The sequence below is a fragment of the Phalacrocorax aristotelis genome, chromosome 2, assembly GCF_949628215.1.
Source record: "Phalacrocorax aristotelis chromosome 2, bGulAri2.1, whole genome shotgun sequence".
Taxonomy (NCBI): domain Eukaryota; kingdom Metazoa; phylum Chordata; class Aves; order Suliformes; family Phalacrocoracidae; genus Phalacrocorax; species Phalacrocorax aristotelis.
Window position 1 is genome coordinate 240,150 of NC_134277.1, and position 15,882 is coordinate 256,031.

Here is a 15,882-nt window from a genome sequence, read left to right on the forward strand (position 1 = left end):
GTCTCCTGCCGTGTGATAAGGAGGTCCGTGTCTCCCAAGACTCACCATTCTCATTGCCTATAAAATAAGTTATCTGGTTTATAAGATGCTGGGGCACAATATAAGGCCTTGGCCAGCAGTGGGAATTAATACCGAGAGGAAAACTGAGCGGACGTTTCCCTTTTTTAAGAGTTAGCTCTTAAGAGTTAGCTGTTATCCATCCCAGTGGTGCGCGACTGCCTCTGCCGCTAACGAACCCAGCCTTGCAGTAATTTTTTCTGCTGTTGCGTGTGGAAGAGGGGAGGAACAAAGGGACTGGGCCAAGGAGCTGGACAGGAAGCTGTGGCAGAGCCTTAAATCGATCCCAGGTTTTTCAGTTCCCTCGCTGGCGTTTGGCCGCGAGTCTGTTCCGGCAGCATGATCTGGAAACGGAAAAGCTGGGCTGTTCTTTGGAAACGTACCACACGCGTTCCCAGATCGTGCCAGGGAATCTAACGCGTTTTAGTTTCCCCAGCCTGATTTCTCTGCAGCTGTTCAGTGGATTCCGCGGGGTGATACTAAACATACCTCCCAAATACATGGAACGTCTCGGCCAGTTATTTTTCTTTACTTCTAAATAGAGGTATCCTAAAACCATGGGTTGGGGGAAAAAATATTCTTCCTCCGTGTTTAAAGTGTCTCAACTTTAAGTCCCATGAGTTTCCTGACTTTCTGCAGTTTGTTTTAAATTATGTAAGATTACTGAGTATTCATTTTCCTTGCAAAACCATTTTATTTGAGGTATTGGATGTGACACTGAGCTGGAAAGAGATGGGTTCCGTTGAGTTTTGAGTCCCTGTGAGCTTTAGATGGGTGTATCTATGCCTAGGTTAAGCGAGGTGATTTGGTTTCTCAGATTTAGCTGCTACAGTTCTCCCAAAGCTGCCAAGAGCAGCTGGGTGTCCTAAATTGAGTCCTGTCACTTCTGATTAATAACAAGAAAATTGGTGGACTCTGACCATCCCGAAGAGCTGCAGTATGCACGCTGAGCTCTCATTCTTAAACAGAATTAAAGTTTGGGATATTTTTAGCCCCCTGTGCACAGAGAGGTCCGCAGTGCCGTAACCAAGCCCCGCGCGAGCCCCGAGAGCCCTCCTCGCATGAGGGTGCCCCCGTCGGCACTGTGTATTCGGTCGTAGCACAGCACAGGGCGGTGACTGAGGGCGCTTTCCCCAAAGCAGACGCAAGTCACGGCGCGGCCCCATGCGCGTCTGGGCACCGCTGTCAATAGCTGAGCCTGGTTTTTGCAGACTATTAGACACTGAAACCATCAGAACCCAAGGTATTTTCTCCATAGAGGTAGTATTTAGTTTAGTATCTGATGATTAGTGCCACAAAACAACACAACTATTGGCTCGTGTTGAACAGTGGCATGCCTGTACTGGGCAGGGCTGCTTGTTTGGACAGGAGCGTCCGGTTTCTGTAGAGCACAGAGCTGTAACGAATATCATCTTGTCCAGCTTCTTCATGCCACCAAGCAGCTGTATGCAGTAGTTGTTTGGCTGCACTGGCAAGAGGCTCAGACCTGCAGCAGTACTTCTCGCTGTCTAACCTCCAGTTGCAAAAGCGTCTTTGGTGATAAAGCCTCCTTAATCTCAGGAAATGGCTTTATGAAGCTGTTACAGAAGCTGTTTTGTGGTGCTTAGAAAAGATGTAAGAGGAAGAACAGGGACTGATGGTTGGTATTTGTGCAATGCGCTTGAATCCAGCTTTGTCCAATACTGGAGTTTAAAGAAAAAGAAGGTGCTGGCTGCACAGCCCAGGCACCCTGAGCTGCGGGAGGGAGGGATCGCTGCGCAGAGCCCCACGCTTCCCTTCATGCAGAGCCAGCTGAGTCTCTCCAGTGGCTCCCTGGCAGGTCTCGGGAGACGTTTTTAAGTTATGGTTTCCATCCTCTGGCTTTGCTGTGGATTCACCTTCAGATCTCTGTGTAGATGCATCGATCAGTGAGCTGGAACCTGCCGTCGTTGAAGAGGACGCGGCTGTGGCTTTCACTGCATCACATGTCCTCCGAGGCTTGCGCTGCTTCACCGAACCTGTTTGTAATTCTCTTTATCCTTCTGTTAAACCAATGTTACTTTTGCTCTCCTTTTCCCCCTTTCCCAGGCTTCACCCTAAGAACTGTCTGGGAGTGCGGCAGTTTGCAGAGACGATGATGTGTGCGGTGCTCTACGATGCTGCCAACAGCTTCATTCATCAGCACTTTGTGGAGGTATCCATGTCCGAAGAGTTCCTGGCGCTGCCTTTTGAAGACGTCCTGGAGCTCGTTTCCAGGGATGAGCTCAATGTGAAGTCTGAAGAGCAGGTGTGTACCCAGTGCAGCTCTCAGCAGAGGTAGTTTTTCCTTTGGAGGGTTTTTGGTTGCTTGGGAGTGGAATGGGATATGACCCTGTGCCTGGTCTGAATGAAGCTGAGGTGTCCTGGCACAGTGGGGACACGAAGAGGTGCTAAATAGAGCTATGGTGACTCCCTCAGCCCCACTTCTTGTCTGTGCTGCCATTGTTACCTTGCTCTGAGAAACGCCTGGTAGAGTTTCTCAGACCATAGATTTCGCAAAACTTTGGTTTGAAGTGTTTCGATTATTGGTGGTAGAAGTAGAAGCTGGTGGGTCCTGAGGACCCTTGGCTCTGCTCCTCACTGTTCATAAACTGCTGGTCCTGGGGAAGAGAGGCTGAGGGTGTGGGCACTAGCAGGGAGCTCTTCCTCACAGAGCTGAAGATCAAGTCCAGAGGAGCTGACTCTGGTCACAAGCAGCGTTCCCCAGTTTTGGGGCCAGCCTTGTTTAATATCTCTATCAATGATCTGGACGAGGGGATCGAGGGCGCCCTCAGTGAGTTTGCAGGTGACACCAACCTGGGCGGGAGTGTCGACCTGCTGGAGGGCAGGGAGGCTCTGCAGAGGGACCTGCACAGGCTGCATCGATGGGCCGAGGGCAGCTGTGTGAGGTTTAACAAGGCCCAGGGCCGGGTCCTGCCCTTGGGTCACACCAACCCCAGGCATCGCCCCAGGCCTGGGGCAGAGGGGCTGGGAAGTGCCCGGCGGAGAAGGCCCTGGGGGTGCTGGCTGACAGCCGGCTGGGCATGAGCCAGCAGTGCCCAGGTGGCCAAGGAGGCCACCAGCCCCCGGGCTTGTGTCAGCCCTGGTGTGGCCAGCAGGAGCCGGGCAGGGATGGGGCCCCTGTGCTCGGCCCTGGGGAGGCCCCACCTCGAATGCTGGGCTCAGGTTTGGGCCCCTCGGGACAAGAAGGCCCTTGGGGGGCTGGAGCATGTCCAGAGAAGGGCAGCGGGGCTGGGGCAGGGTCTGGAGCACAAGTGTGCTGGGGGGCGACTGAGGGGGCTGGGGGGGTTTAGCCTGGAGAAGGGGGGGCTGAGGGGAGCCCTTCTCGCTCTCTGCAGCTGCCTGAGAGGGGCTGGAGTGAGGGGGGGGCTGGTCTCTGCTCCCAAGGCACCAGGGACAGGGCGAGAGGGAACGGCCTCAGGCTGCGCCAGGGGAGGTTTAGGTTGGGTGTGAGGGAAATGCCTTCCCTGCCAGAGGGGTCAGGGGTTGGCACAGGCTGCCCAGAGAGGTGGGGGAGTCACTGTCCCTGGGGGTATTTAAAAGAAGGGTAGTCGTGGCACTTGAGGATATGGTTTAGGAGGCCTGGGGGTGTTGGGTTGGGGGTTGGACTTGATGATCCCAGAGGTGTTTTCCAACCTTAATGATTCTGTGAATGTTTTTGAGTTGTAAAGAATTTGCTGCGAGTGCTGCAGCATTTTATAATGTAAGTCCCACTGAATTTGCCATCAAAAAGCTCCTCTAGACTGTCTTGTTCCTAGAGGAAAAAAAAAAAAAAAACAAAAAAAAACCCCCTAGAAACAGGGCTGAGCAACCTTAGGACGTTTTAACAGCCTCAAGAATCTGCCGGTGCTGGGCTGACAGTCTGCAGGAGAAACAGAGCCCGTCCTCAAGCCAGGAAATCTGTCCTGCTCTGTCTGAAAAGGTTACTGAGGAGGTGACAAATGAAAAGCAGACCCGTAGCGCTCTCCATGTAGGGTAAGAGAGTGCTTCGTTAATCAGGCTGTCTGAAATGGGAAAGGAGGAGAACCTGCGTCACATTCCAGTCACGTTGCTATATATCGTACCACAAATTTGTGTCTCGCTGCTTTTTTTCCAAGTGGATTCTTTGTGGGGCAGGTAGGAGCCCAAAGAGTCCATCCCTGCTGATGTTGCCTTGTGCCCTGACAGCTGCCAGCCCCCTCTTCAGAAATGGCAGTATTTTAGCAGAGTGCAGCCTATCTGCTGGTCATAAAGCACCTTCTAGAGTGGAGGTATATTTGTTTTATTTCTATAAGCTCACCATGGTGCTGTTGAAGAAGTACCACCATAAAAGAAAGACTTAATAATGTTGTTCTGGTCAGTGGTACTGCTGGACTTTTTGCTACGACCACAGGAGAGCGGCTGTCCTGCGAGGTGGTGGCCATGACCACAGTGCCCACTTCTCCTGTGGCTTCTGGGAGACTGCGGTGGGTTTGTGATCTCCCCGAGCTGAACCTGTGAGCAGCAGCGAGGCTGCGGCGTGCAGTGTGGGCCTTGGAGCGTGACCCCGGGTCCGCACGACCGCTGGGGGTGCTGCTCAGTGGGAGCTCTGCTTTCGGTGACAGTGATGGGACTTGAAGGTAGTCATCTGGACGTTAGCGCCAGAGTGTAGGACAGCCCAGCTCGGGCTTTAACTGTGAGAGTCCTGTGAACCAAGGAGTACCTGCCCCCAGCTAAACTAGTCACCGGGCTCCTTTTTGTAATCTGGAGTCGTCTGAAACAGGGCAGGTGAACTCTGCCCATTTCTGGGCCCCCCAGTTCCAGAAGGACGGGGAGCTGCTGGAGCAAGGCCAGCGCAGAGCTGCCAAGGGGATCAGGGGCTGGAGCATCTCCCTGGGGAGGAAAGGCTGAGAGACCTGGGCTTGTTCAGCCTGGAGAAGAGAAGGCTGAGGGGGGATCTCATCAGTGCTTATAAATACCTGAAGGGTGGGTGTCAGGGGGTGGGCCGGGCTCTTTTCAGCGGTGCCCAACGCCAGGCCAAGGGGCCACGGGCACAAGCTGGAACATGGGAAGTTCCCCCTGAACATGAGGACAAACCCCTTCCCTGTGCGGGTGCCAGAGCAGGGGCACAGGCTGCCCAGAGAGGCTGTGGGGTCCCTTCCCTGGAGACATTCACCCCCCGCCTGGACGCGGCCCTGTGCCCCTGCTCTGGGGGTGCCTGCTCCAGCAGGGGGTGGGACGGGGTGAGCTCCAGGGGTCCCTTCCAACCCCGCCAGTCTGGGATTCTGTGATTCTGTGCCTTGAAGAGGTCTGCCTCTCCAGTGCCTGCAAAGGGAGTGCAGAGTGACCGGCTCAGCTCTAGACATCCAAAGCAAACAGGAGGATCCTCCTCATCAAAACACTCTTCTGGTTTTCACAGAGCAGCATCATTGTCTTTTCTTCCTCGATTTCCTGATTTTTTGACACTACATAAACAAGAGTTTGCATTCTGTCCCACCTCCTCTAACAAAACTCTTCCCCGCTCCCTTGTCTCCCTGCAAACATTCATACTAAACATACCATCCCACGGGACAGTAGGTCGGTGGTGTTGCAGACTGGCAGGGGCAGAGGAAGCAATGCCAAAGCCAAGCATCGCGCGACAGGAGAGCCCTCTGGTGCGATGCAGAGCACCGCCATCCTGTCCTGAAACCGTGTCATCGGAGATCAGGGGAAGACCATTGTCAACATGTGGTTTCTTTTCCATCGGACAACTGGCAGCAGTAGGGACTTGCAGTAAAAACCTCAAAGCAACAAAACTCCAGTTCCCCGTGCCTCTCTTCTGTAGGTGTTTGAAGCTGCATTAGCCTGGATACGGTATGACCGAGACCAGCGGGAGTCGTTCCTACCCGAGCTGCTGTCCAAAATCCGCCTACCCCTTTGTCGACCTCAGTTTCTCACTGACCGCGTGCAGCAAGATGACCTGGTCCGCTGCTGCCACAAATGCAGGTGAGGCTTGGGCGGGGGGTTAGAAAAGCACCCAGGGGATGGTGCCTTTCAGTGGGGTGGAGGTGGCAGGAATGTGGTTTCACGGTCTCGGAGCCTGAAATTCTCTCTTTCCGTGGACGAGCACCTCGCATAACAAGAAAACAAAGCGTCCTCCCCTGTTTTAACCTGGCAGCAGGGCCACGTTGCCTTTTAGAAGTATTGGCGGTGGAGAGGGAAAATCAGTTGCTTACATCTTCATCTGACTTAAGGCAGTCAGATTTCATCATAGCAACTGAGCTCTTTTAACTCTTTGGCTTTGATTTCAGGGATCTGGTTGATGAGGCAAAAGATTATCACCTCATGCCAGAGCGCCGGCCGCACCTCCCAGCGTTCAAGACCCGTCCTCGGTGCTGTACTTCGATCGCAGGATTGATTTACGCCGTTGGAGGACTTAACTCAGCAGGTACCTTGCATGTCCGCTCCCTGCAGGGGGGAGAGCAGCATAGTTTGCTGGGCAGGACGATGAGATCGGGAACTTCCCCGATGTGAAGCGTTGAGCTTTTCCTCCTCTGTGCAGCACTGTGACCGCCGCTGAAACGCTCGAGGGGGGCTGTGCCTGTAGTTTAACGTCTTCCGTCTAGAAACTCTGTCTAGGTCAGGTTTATTTAGGACAGCTCTTCTTGCCTATCTTAAAGTATCACCATTTTGAGGATGGTGTCCTTGCCTACAACAACAAGCAGGACCCGGAGATCTCAAGGTGATGTCGGTGGGGTCGCGGGATCACACCTGCCGATACGATGCGCTTGCACAAGCCTAGCCAGCGCGTGAAAAGGGGACAGAAAGCGTTCGTGAAACGATCTGCTGGAGCCTCAAACAAGCTGGTTAACGTGAGTTGTAGGGTCAGAAAAGCCGGTGTGTGCTGGGCGCTGCCGCGTGGGGTCCGTACCCCAGCCACACCACCACACGGCTGACTTCTCCTCTAGAGAAGCTGCGCTCCCGGGAAGCAGCGACACCAACAGACGGGACGTTGCAGGTCTCTGCTGCCCCTCCGAGGTTATAAGAGGCCTCACTTCCACAGCCTAGGGCTTGTCAAGTCTTAGGGTACCGAGCACGGGCAAGCTTTGGAACACTCCGCAATCTTTTTGCGTTGTGACGTGCAGTTTATGTGAATTTTTCAGAGCAGGCTCTGTCTGCGGGTGTGTAGAGATGTGGCTGGGAAACGCCTCTGGCTTGACTTTGGTGTGGGAGCGGGAGGCTGGAGTAGGATGTGTGCGAGCCCAGAATAGGACGTGTGAGATCCTGGCTGTTTTCCCAGAGAAAAGGAGGCAAAGTCCCTGGGTCAGCCCCAGCACTGGGGTCAGAGCAGCAACCGCTTATCCCTCACGCGCCTCTGCTACAGGCAAGCCTGCTAGTGGAGTGTTTTATCAGGTCTTCCTCTTTTAATTTGAGTAGCAAATTTTTATGCAGGTGACTCGCTGAATGTGGTGGAAGTCTTTGATCCCATTGCCAACCGCTGGGAGAAGTGCCAGCCGATGACGACGGCCCGGAGCCGAGTCGGGGTAGCGGTGGTGAACGGACTGCTCTATGCCATCGGCGGCTACGACGGTCAGCTAAGGCTGAGCACTGTGGAGGTTTACAACCCGGAGATGGATTCCTGGTCCAAAGTAGAAAGTATGAACAGCAAGCGAAGGTACGTGTGGCTTGTGCGGTGGGAAGGGGACCTTTGGAGCTGGGGGGGTGGAGGGGGGATGAGGTTGTAGGAAGGCTGGAGGCATTGGGGGGTGGGGGTGGCTGCCGAATGAGAATTTAATGTGTGGGGAAGGAGCGAAAGAAAAAGGAAGAGTGGAGCAGTGTGGAAGCAGGTGGGATTTGCCTGGGCAGGCAAGTAGTGCTGATTCTGGGCACTGCTTGCTGGGAAGAGGGGAGAACCGTCAGCAGCTACCTGGGCATCCCAGCATTGATTTACAAGGAAAGCCGTTAAGACCTTGGTAAATAAAAAGCAGCTGAGCAGTGTGGACTCCAAGCTATGGAGATGACTCAGTTTTGGTGGCATCAAGGAGTGAAATAAAACTAAAAGAGAGTGATAAAATTCTGCTGTTGAGGTCTGTAAGGGTTTGAGCAGGAGTCTAAAAGGAGGCGGTCAGAGCCCCATTTGTTTGTGGTGTGATAGTAGAGAGTAGGTACAAGGTCCTGCACCCAGGTCGGGGCAACCCCTGGTGTCAGGACAGGCTGGGGGGATGGGGAGCAGCCCTGCGGAGAAGGACTTGGGGGTGCTGGGGGTGAAAAGCTGGACACGAGCTGGCCATGTGCGCTCACAGCCCAGAGAGCCAGCCGTGCCCTGGGCTGCATCCCCAGCAGCGCGGGCAGCAGGGCGAGGGAGGGGGTCCTGCCCCTCTGCCCCGCTCTGTGAGACCCCCCTGCAGCGCCGCCTCCAGCTCGGGGCTCCTCAGCACGGGACAGACACGGGGCTGTTGGAGCGGGGCCAGAGGGGGCACAGAAATGCTCCGGGGGCTGGAGCCCCTCTGCTGCGAGGCCGGGCTGGGAGAGCTGGGGTTGTTCAGCCTGGGGGAGAGAAGCTGCGGGGAGACCTTATTGCGGCCTCCCAGTGCTTAAAGGGGGGCTGTAGGAAGGGTGGGGGCAACCTCTTTAGCAAGGCCTGTTGTGACAGGCCAAGGGGTGATGGTGTTAAACTAAAGGAGGGGAGATTTACACTGGATAGTAGGAAGAAATTCTTTACTCTGAGGGTGGTGAAACCCTGGCTCAGGTTGCCCAGAGAGGTGGGAGATGCCCCATCCCTGGAAACACCCAAGGTCAGGCTGGCCGGGGCTCTGAGCACCTGATCTAGTGGGAGATGTCCCTGCTCATGGCAGGGGGTTCGACTGGATGGCCTTGGAAGGTCCCTTCCAACCCAAACCGTTCTATGAATCTAGGTAAGGCACTGGTAAGCACCACGTAGGAAACTCCTGTGCTGTTAGGAGTCAAATAAACCCATTTTACCATCTCTGTCCAGTGCTGGCATCTTCTTTCCCAAACAGAAAGTGTAAGAGAATCCCGGCTGGGAAGGAGAGAAGTATTTTTATCGTCTAGGGAAAGGAGTTTTCAGTGAAACAGAAGGTGTTTGCGCTTGACAAACAGAGCTGCACAGTTCACAGCCAGCCTGGAGATGGCTCTGTGGTTGGGTCTGGGAGCTTACCCTGCGTTATTCTGAAAACCCACCTATCAAGTTGTGTGGTCATCCCGTCCTCCCCACCGCAACGCGGTAGCTACTTCTATGTTTAAACATATTCCTAGCAGCCAGGGTTTCTGCCGTGGTTTTCTTTGCGCTCTTGCCTGGGCGCTGAGAGCTGTTAAATTTTTCGCTTTCCTGCAAGTTTTGCAGCACTTCTTTGCCACGGTGGTTTGTCTGGTTTGGGGTTTTTTGTGGTCTGAGACCTTGATTGCATGGGAAGAGCACAGGGCACGCGGCTGAGTACATGAAATCCTGGGCACAAAGCTCTGCTTTGTAGTGGAAAAGCTCATTTTTTTCCATAGCAATGAGGTTCCTGGGAGCTTTTCCCACGGTGAGAGGCAATTGCTCCTCCACAGTTGGGTTGTTCTGCCTTCAGGCCAAGCAGAAAAGGCATCGGATGCTCTTCTGTGGAGGAAAATGTCCGTTATTGTCCAAACTGCTCGGCTCCAGCTGTAGTGCTGGGATTTTATCACTGAGGATTGTGTTGCCGAGATTTTATGAGAAGCTTCAAGTAAGTTTTCAAGGTGGGATTCTGGTTTCTCGTCCAAAGCATCCCATTTGATAGCCTTTGTGAGCCAAACACGTGATTTACAAGGTGAAAGGACAGGGTTTAACGAGCCTTGGTTTAACGAACTTTATGTTTGACAGCAATTAGCGCATCTCCTGCGGCTGGGCGGCGATGCCCCTCCCCAGAGTTACCTCCCACCAGGAGCAGTGGGGAGGTCCTTCACGGGAAGCCAGAATTGCTGGGATTTTTTAACCCACGATGTGGGTCAAAATTTCTCCCTGTGCTTTGGTTTAGCTCCTTTGATGAGGGAAACGGGGCGTGCTCATGCCGCAAGCATCTTTCGTGATGGAACTCAGGTGGGGTTGAGCAGCCTGGCGGTGAAGCAAGGGGAAGAGGAGGAGGTTCGGTGGGGTGAAAGCGATGGCAGGCGGCGAGCAAGGCAGGCTGTGCAGATCTGCCGTGTTACGGAGGGTGTGGCAGCACCTATGGGCATCTCACGGGGTCCTGCTGTTCGTTGCAGTGCCATGGGAACAGTGGTGCTGGACGGCCAGATCTACGTATGTGGCGGATACGATGGAAACTCATCCCTCAACTCCGTGGAGTCCTATTCTCCAGAAACAAACAAGTAAGAGCTCTTCATCCCCTAAAGCTTATCCATCCCTTTGCTGCTAGGGTAGTGCCGCGCCGTGGCACTGCTGGGCATCCGGGCTGTAAAAGAAACATGTTGAATGACGTGGAAAAGCCTTTATATCCTGGCAGCAGAGCGGCATCCCTCCTCGCAACAGTTGACCTGGACGCAAGTGAACAAAGACATGGTTTAAATAAAATAGGTGGTGAAAGGAGAGTTACTGGAACCCAGTCCTAGAAAATCCACTGAGGTTGAAATAACCCGCGGGGAGTGTGCCGTGCCCCAGGAGCCCTTGCTAACCTCTCCCCTCTCCCGGCAAGGTGGACAGTGGTGACCCCCATGAGTTCCAACCGCAGCGCTGCTGGGGTCACTGTCTTCGAGGGCCGGATCTATGTATCGGGAGGGCACGACGGCCTGCAGATCTTCAACAGTGTAAGTCCATGGGGTGCGGGTTCCTGGTGCAGAAACTCATCTACTACAGCGAGCGGACGGGTCAGGCTGGGGCTGGGAAGGCTCTGTGCCCTGTCCCTGGGTACCCTAAGTGCTGTAAGTGTTTGCACCACAAAATTCAGTCGTTTCCGTGGCCATCTTGCTCAGGAAGAAATGAGCTAGCCAGGCACCCGCTGGGAACTGAAGTGGAAGTGCTACTCTTGTTCCCCAGTGCCAAACGATTGAGTTGGTGCATTTTGTCGTCTTCCTCCTTCCTTCGCTATTTATATCATTGTATCGTTGCATCCCTTTGAGCTCTGAAGTAGCCCAGATGTCAGGCTGGTATCTCTGCTTTCTGTGCCTGTTTTATAAAATCATAAAGCTTGGAAAAGACCTCTGGGATCATCAGGTCCAACCCCCAACCCAACACCCCCAGGTCTCCTAAACCACGGCCCCAAGTGCCACGTCTGCACGGTGTTTGAACCCCCCCAGGGACGGTGACTCCCCCACCTCTCGGGGCAGCCTGTGCCAACCCCTGACCCCTCTGGCAGGGAAGGCATTTCCCTCACACCCAACCCAAACCTCCCCTGGCGCAGCCTGAGGCCGTTCCCTCTCATCCCGTCACTGGTGACTTGGGAGCAGAGACCAGCCCCCCCTCACTCCAGCCCCTCTCAGGCAGCTGCAGAGAGCGAGAAGGGCTCCCCTCAGCCCCCTCTTCTCCAGGCTAAACCCCCCCAGCCCCCTCAGCCGCCCCCCAGCACACTTGTGCTCCAGACCCTGCCCCAGCCCCGCTGCCCTTCTCTGGACACGCTCCAGCCCCTCAAGGCCCTTCTTGTCCCGAGGGGCCCAAACCTGAGCCCAGCATTCGAGGTGGGGCCTCCCCAGGGCCGAGCACAGGGGCCCCATCCCTGCCCGGCTCCTGCTGGCCACACCAGGGCTGACACAAGCCCGGGGGCTGGTGGCCTCCTTGGCCACCCGGGCACTGCTGGCTCATGCCCAGCCGGCTGTCAGCCAGCACCCCCGGGGCCTTCTCCGCCGGGCACTTCCCAGCCCCTCTGCCCCAGGGCTGGGGCGCTGCCTGGGGTTGGTGTGACCCGAGGGCAGGACCCGGCACTTGGCCGTGTTAAACCTCACCCAGTTGGCCTCAGGCCATCGATGCAGCCTGTGCAGGTCCCTCTGCAGAGCCTCCCTGCCCTCCAGCAGGTCGACACTCCCGCCCAGCTTGGTGTCACCTGCAAACTCACTGAGGGCGCCCTTGATTGATAAAGATACTAAACAAGACTCACCCCAACACTGAGCCCTGGGGAACCCCACTCGTGACCAGCTGCCAGCTGGGTTTAGCTCCGCTCCCCACAACTCTCTGGGCTCGGCCAAGCTAGTTTTTACCCAGCGAAGAGCCCACCCGCCCAAGCCTGAGCCGCCAGCGTCTCTAGGAGGGTGCTGTGGGAGACAGTGTCAAAATGTTTGGCTTCAGTTTCAGAAACAGGTTATCTTTGCACCTAACCTCACAGCAGGGGGAGTTGGTGGTACGCGGCAGCTTGCCCTCTTCCACCTGCTCTGCGTTTGAGTTTTCTGCCTGTTCTCTAAAGAAAAACCCGATGCAGAACAGCAGAGACTCGTTTGTCCGCTTGGGAGCGCGAACGCAGGGCGCAGTGTCCGAGTTGGCTCTGTCGCTAATGCACTGCCCTCAGAAATTTGTGACGAAGGGTTTGCTGGGAGCAGCAATAACCGTTTCTGCCTTGCTCAGCAGATCGGGGCGGGCTGTCCTCTGCAGCCTGAAGTACCCCAGAGCCAAGAACTACAAATCTTGCTTGTCTGAGCATGTTCCCGAGCGTGACAAGTTCAGCAGCGCAGGAGCCCTTGCAGAAGGGGTCCATCTAATGGTCTCTCTAGAAACGCGAGGGATACAAAATGGTGGTGGCTGGGTGTTTTTCCCCCGCCGAGGTGCCAGGTGGCTCTTCTACAAACGTGCAGGGAAGAGGTGTCAGCCTTTTGGGAAAGTGGAGGAGTTTCCTGGGCGGAGGAAGGGAAGAAACCCAACCCTTTGCCAGGGGGTGCAGGACAGCGGCTTGAACTGCGTCACGAGTGGTGGTGGTCTGACATGAGAAACTGGAAAGTTTGAAGTATTAGAGCTGAAATCGGCTGCCCAGAGAGAATGGGGAGCCTGACCTGGGGTTAGGGGAGGCTTCGGGGATCGTTAAAGGACCGCTTGGACGTGCAGCTCTTGGGTATGACGGAGCTCTGGCTGGTTCTGCCTTGGGGCAGCAGCGCGATCTTGTGCGCGTGAGGAAAATTAATTCCTCGAAATCAAGACACAATCCTGTGGCCATTGAGCTTTTCATCGAAGGGCGTTCAACCCTTCTGGTGCTGAGGCTCAAGTACGTGTTTAAAACACCACACAGAAGCTGGGGAAAGGGGAGAGAGGTAGAGGGACCATCTTCAAAGCAGCATGTGCTGCGGTCTCTGCGGCATATCGGGTGGGGAGGGTGGTCTCCCCCATTGACCCGCTCCAGCTCACCAGCAAGTACTGGGCTGAGGTCAGGGAGTGGGGTGAAACGCAATGGCTGGTGAGATCCAGGGTGTTAGAGAAGCTCTAATAATGATAGTAAATATTGTATTAAAGCAAGGAACAAATCCCAAGCTCCCCGGCCAGCTTGCAGTTGCGTGTTGAAACATTCTGTGTGATCTGTAGGTCCCGAGTGAGGGTCCTAATAACAATTCAATAATAATTCAACCAGAGCCAGTGCGGGGTCCTGCCCCTGGGGAGGAACAGCCCCCCGCACCAGCACAGCCTGGGGGGGACCTGCTGGAGAGCGGCTCTGCTGAGAGGCCCTGGGGGTGCTGGGGGGCAGCGAGGTGACCCTGAGCCAGCACCGGGCCCTTGGGGCCAAGGGGGCCAGCGGTGCCCTGGGGGGCATGGAAAGGCGTGTGGCCAGCAGGGCGAGGGAGGTTCTCCTCCCCCTCTGCTCTGCCCCAGTGAGGCCACACCTGGGGGGCTGCGGCCAGGTCTGGGCCCCCCAGTTCAAGAAGGGCAGGGAGCTGCTGGAGCAAGGCCAGCGCAGAGCTGCCAAGGTGATCAGGGGCTGGAGCATCTCCCTTGGGAGGAAAGGCTGAGAGACCTGGGCTTGTTCAGCCTGGGGAAGAGAAGGCTGAGGGGGGATCTCCTCAATGCCTATAAATACCTGAAGGGTGGGTGTCAGGGGGATGGGGCCGGGCTCTTTTCAGCGGTGCCCAACGCCAGGCCAAGGGGCAACGGGCACAAGCTGGAACACGGGAAGTTCCCCCTGAACGTGAGGACAAACCCCTTCCCTGTGCGGGTGCCAGAGCAGGGGCACAGGCTGCCCAGAGAGGCTGTGGGGTCCCTTCCCTGGAGACATTCACCCCCCGCCTGGACGCGGCCCTGTGCCCCTGCTCTGGGGGTGCCTGCTCCAGCAGGGGGTGGGACGGGGTGAGCTCCAGAGGGCCCTTCCCACCCCTGCCAGTCTGTGACTCTGTTCCCTGACGCCGTGTGCTCTCTCTGACTGCAGGTGGAGTACTACAACCATCACACGGCCACCTGGCACCCAGTCGCCAGCATGCTCAACAAGCGCTGCCGCCACGGAGCCGCCTCCCTGGGCAGCAAGATGTTCGTCTGCGGAGGCTACGACGGCTCGGGTTTCCTCAGCGTCGCCGAAGTCTACAGCTCCATGGCGGATCAGTGGTACCTGATCGTCCCTATGAACACCCGGCGGAGCCGCGTCTCCCTCGTTGCGAACTGTGGCCGCCTCTACGCGGTGGGGGGTTACGACGGACAGTCCAACCTCAGCTCGGTGGAGATGTACGACCCCGAGACAAACCGCTGGACGTTCATGGCCCCGATGGTGTGCCACGAGGGAGGGGTTGGCGTGGGCTGCATACCCCTCCTGACCATCTGAGAAGAAAGCTTTGGGGGTTGGGGGGGGTCTGTCTTTTCAGTGACAAGCGGGGGAGAGGTTCAAGGAAGGTTTTGTGATGTGATATACGCAGAGGAGCGTTTCTAGGTGCTCAAGTGTCATTCACAAACACACGCACACACACAAAAGATAAAAAAAACCCAAAACACTTAACAAAATCCCTACCCTTGGCTTTTTGGGCTGAGGCTCCTGAAAAATCCAACGTTTTGAAACACAGTGCAAGCGAGGACCTGCCCGCTTCCCTCGGCCACCCGTTAGCCCTTCCTCAGCGCTGCGGCTGAGCCAACCCTCTGGCCGGTGGTTTTCCAGGCGCCCCTGCGGTCTGCTTTCGGCTGCGCCTTCGGGAAGCGCTGCCGCAGGCTGCGGGAAGGGGGCAGGCTTCGTTGCGACATAAAAACGGCCTCTTTAATGACTTTGAAAATACGTCGGCGCCTTCTGTCCGCAGCGAAGCCACCGCGATGCCCCGAGGGGTCGGCCAGCGGCAGTGTTGGGGTGTCGTGGCGGCTCGCCGCCGGGCGTGGGTGGCGCTCACCTGGCTTATTGAACCAGAAAAAACCCACCGCCGTCGGTTCCCGGGTCGCATCCAGGCTCTGCATTTTAAGGTGCTGCTTAGCCCAGGCGTCGCTGGCTGCGCTTTCTTCAGCTCGATGGGGAAAACGTCTCCACAAGAGCCGCACGATGGAGAAAGTAGGAAGAGGAAAACCTGTTGGTTAAACCATCGTATCGTTTTAGGAAGCTTTGGAGGAGAAGCTGAATGTAAACGACACTAAGCAACAGTCTTAGGATTTCAAAACGGGAAATAGGCTAAGGCGTTCGTTGTAAAGATGTCCCTTAAATTAAACATTGACGTGTTTTTCGGAGTCGGTGTAAAAGAGGCAGCTGGAGCAGAGCGAGGCCGGGGCCTTTCAGGAAGGGCGAGAAATACGTGTTGAGTTTGTCAGCTCTGGGCAGGCGCCGTCCCCGGGGGCAGCGGGGCAGCGGACGGCCGCCCAGAGAAAGCCCACGCGGGGTGAGCACCTCTGCGAGGGGCTGGGGAGGGGAAAATCACGTGAGAGGAGCCGGCACGGCCGCGGCGCGGGCGAGATCCACGCCTTCGGTGTTTTCTGGTTTGCTACGCTGGGAAAGGTCTTTGCGGTGGGTTTTGTGCCAGGAAACTTTC

The 15,882-nt window shown here is 56.0% G+C and overlaps 1 protein-coding gene across 1 annotated transcript in view; it reads left to right on the forward strand.

Annotated features, from left to right (window-relative positions):
* The window catches only part of KLHL18 (kelch like family member 18), a 31,412-nt gene extending 15,831 nt beyond the window's left edge, over window positions 1-15,581 (forward strand). Inside the window, exons 4-10 of the mRNA XM_075082012.1 lie at window positions 2,125-2,323; window positions 5,858-6,018; window positions 6,324-6,460; window positions 7,465-7,687; window positions 10,255-10,359; window positions 10,683-10,794; window positions 14,319-15,581. Of these exons, the coding sequence (XP_074938113.1) occupies window positions 2,125-2,323; window positions 5,858-6,018; window positions 6,324-6,460; window positions 7,465-7,687; window positions 10,255-10,359; window positions 10,683-10,794; window positions 14,319-14,705 (1,324 nt within the window). The 3' untranslated portion in view covers window positions 14,706-15,581. The remainder of the gene's footprint in view (window positions 1-2,124; window positions 2,324-5,857; window positions 6,019-6,323; window positions 6,461-7,464; window positions 7,688-10,254; window positions 10,360-10,682; window positions 10,795-14,318) is intronic.
* The last annotated feature ends 301 nt before the right edge of the window (window positions 15,582-15,882 follow it).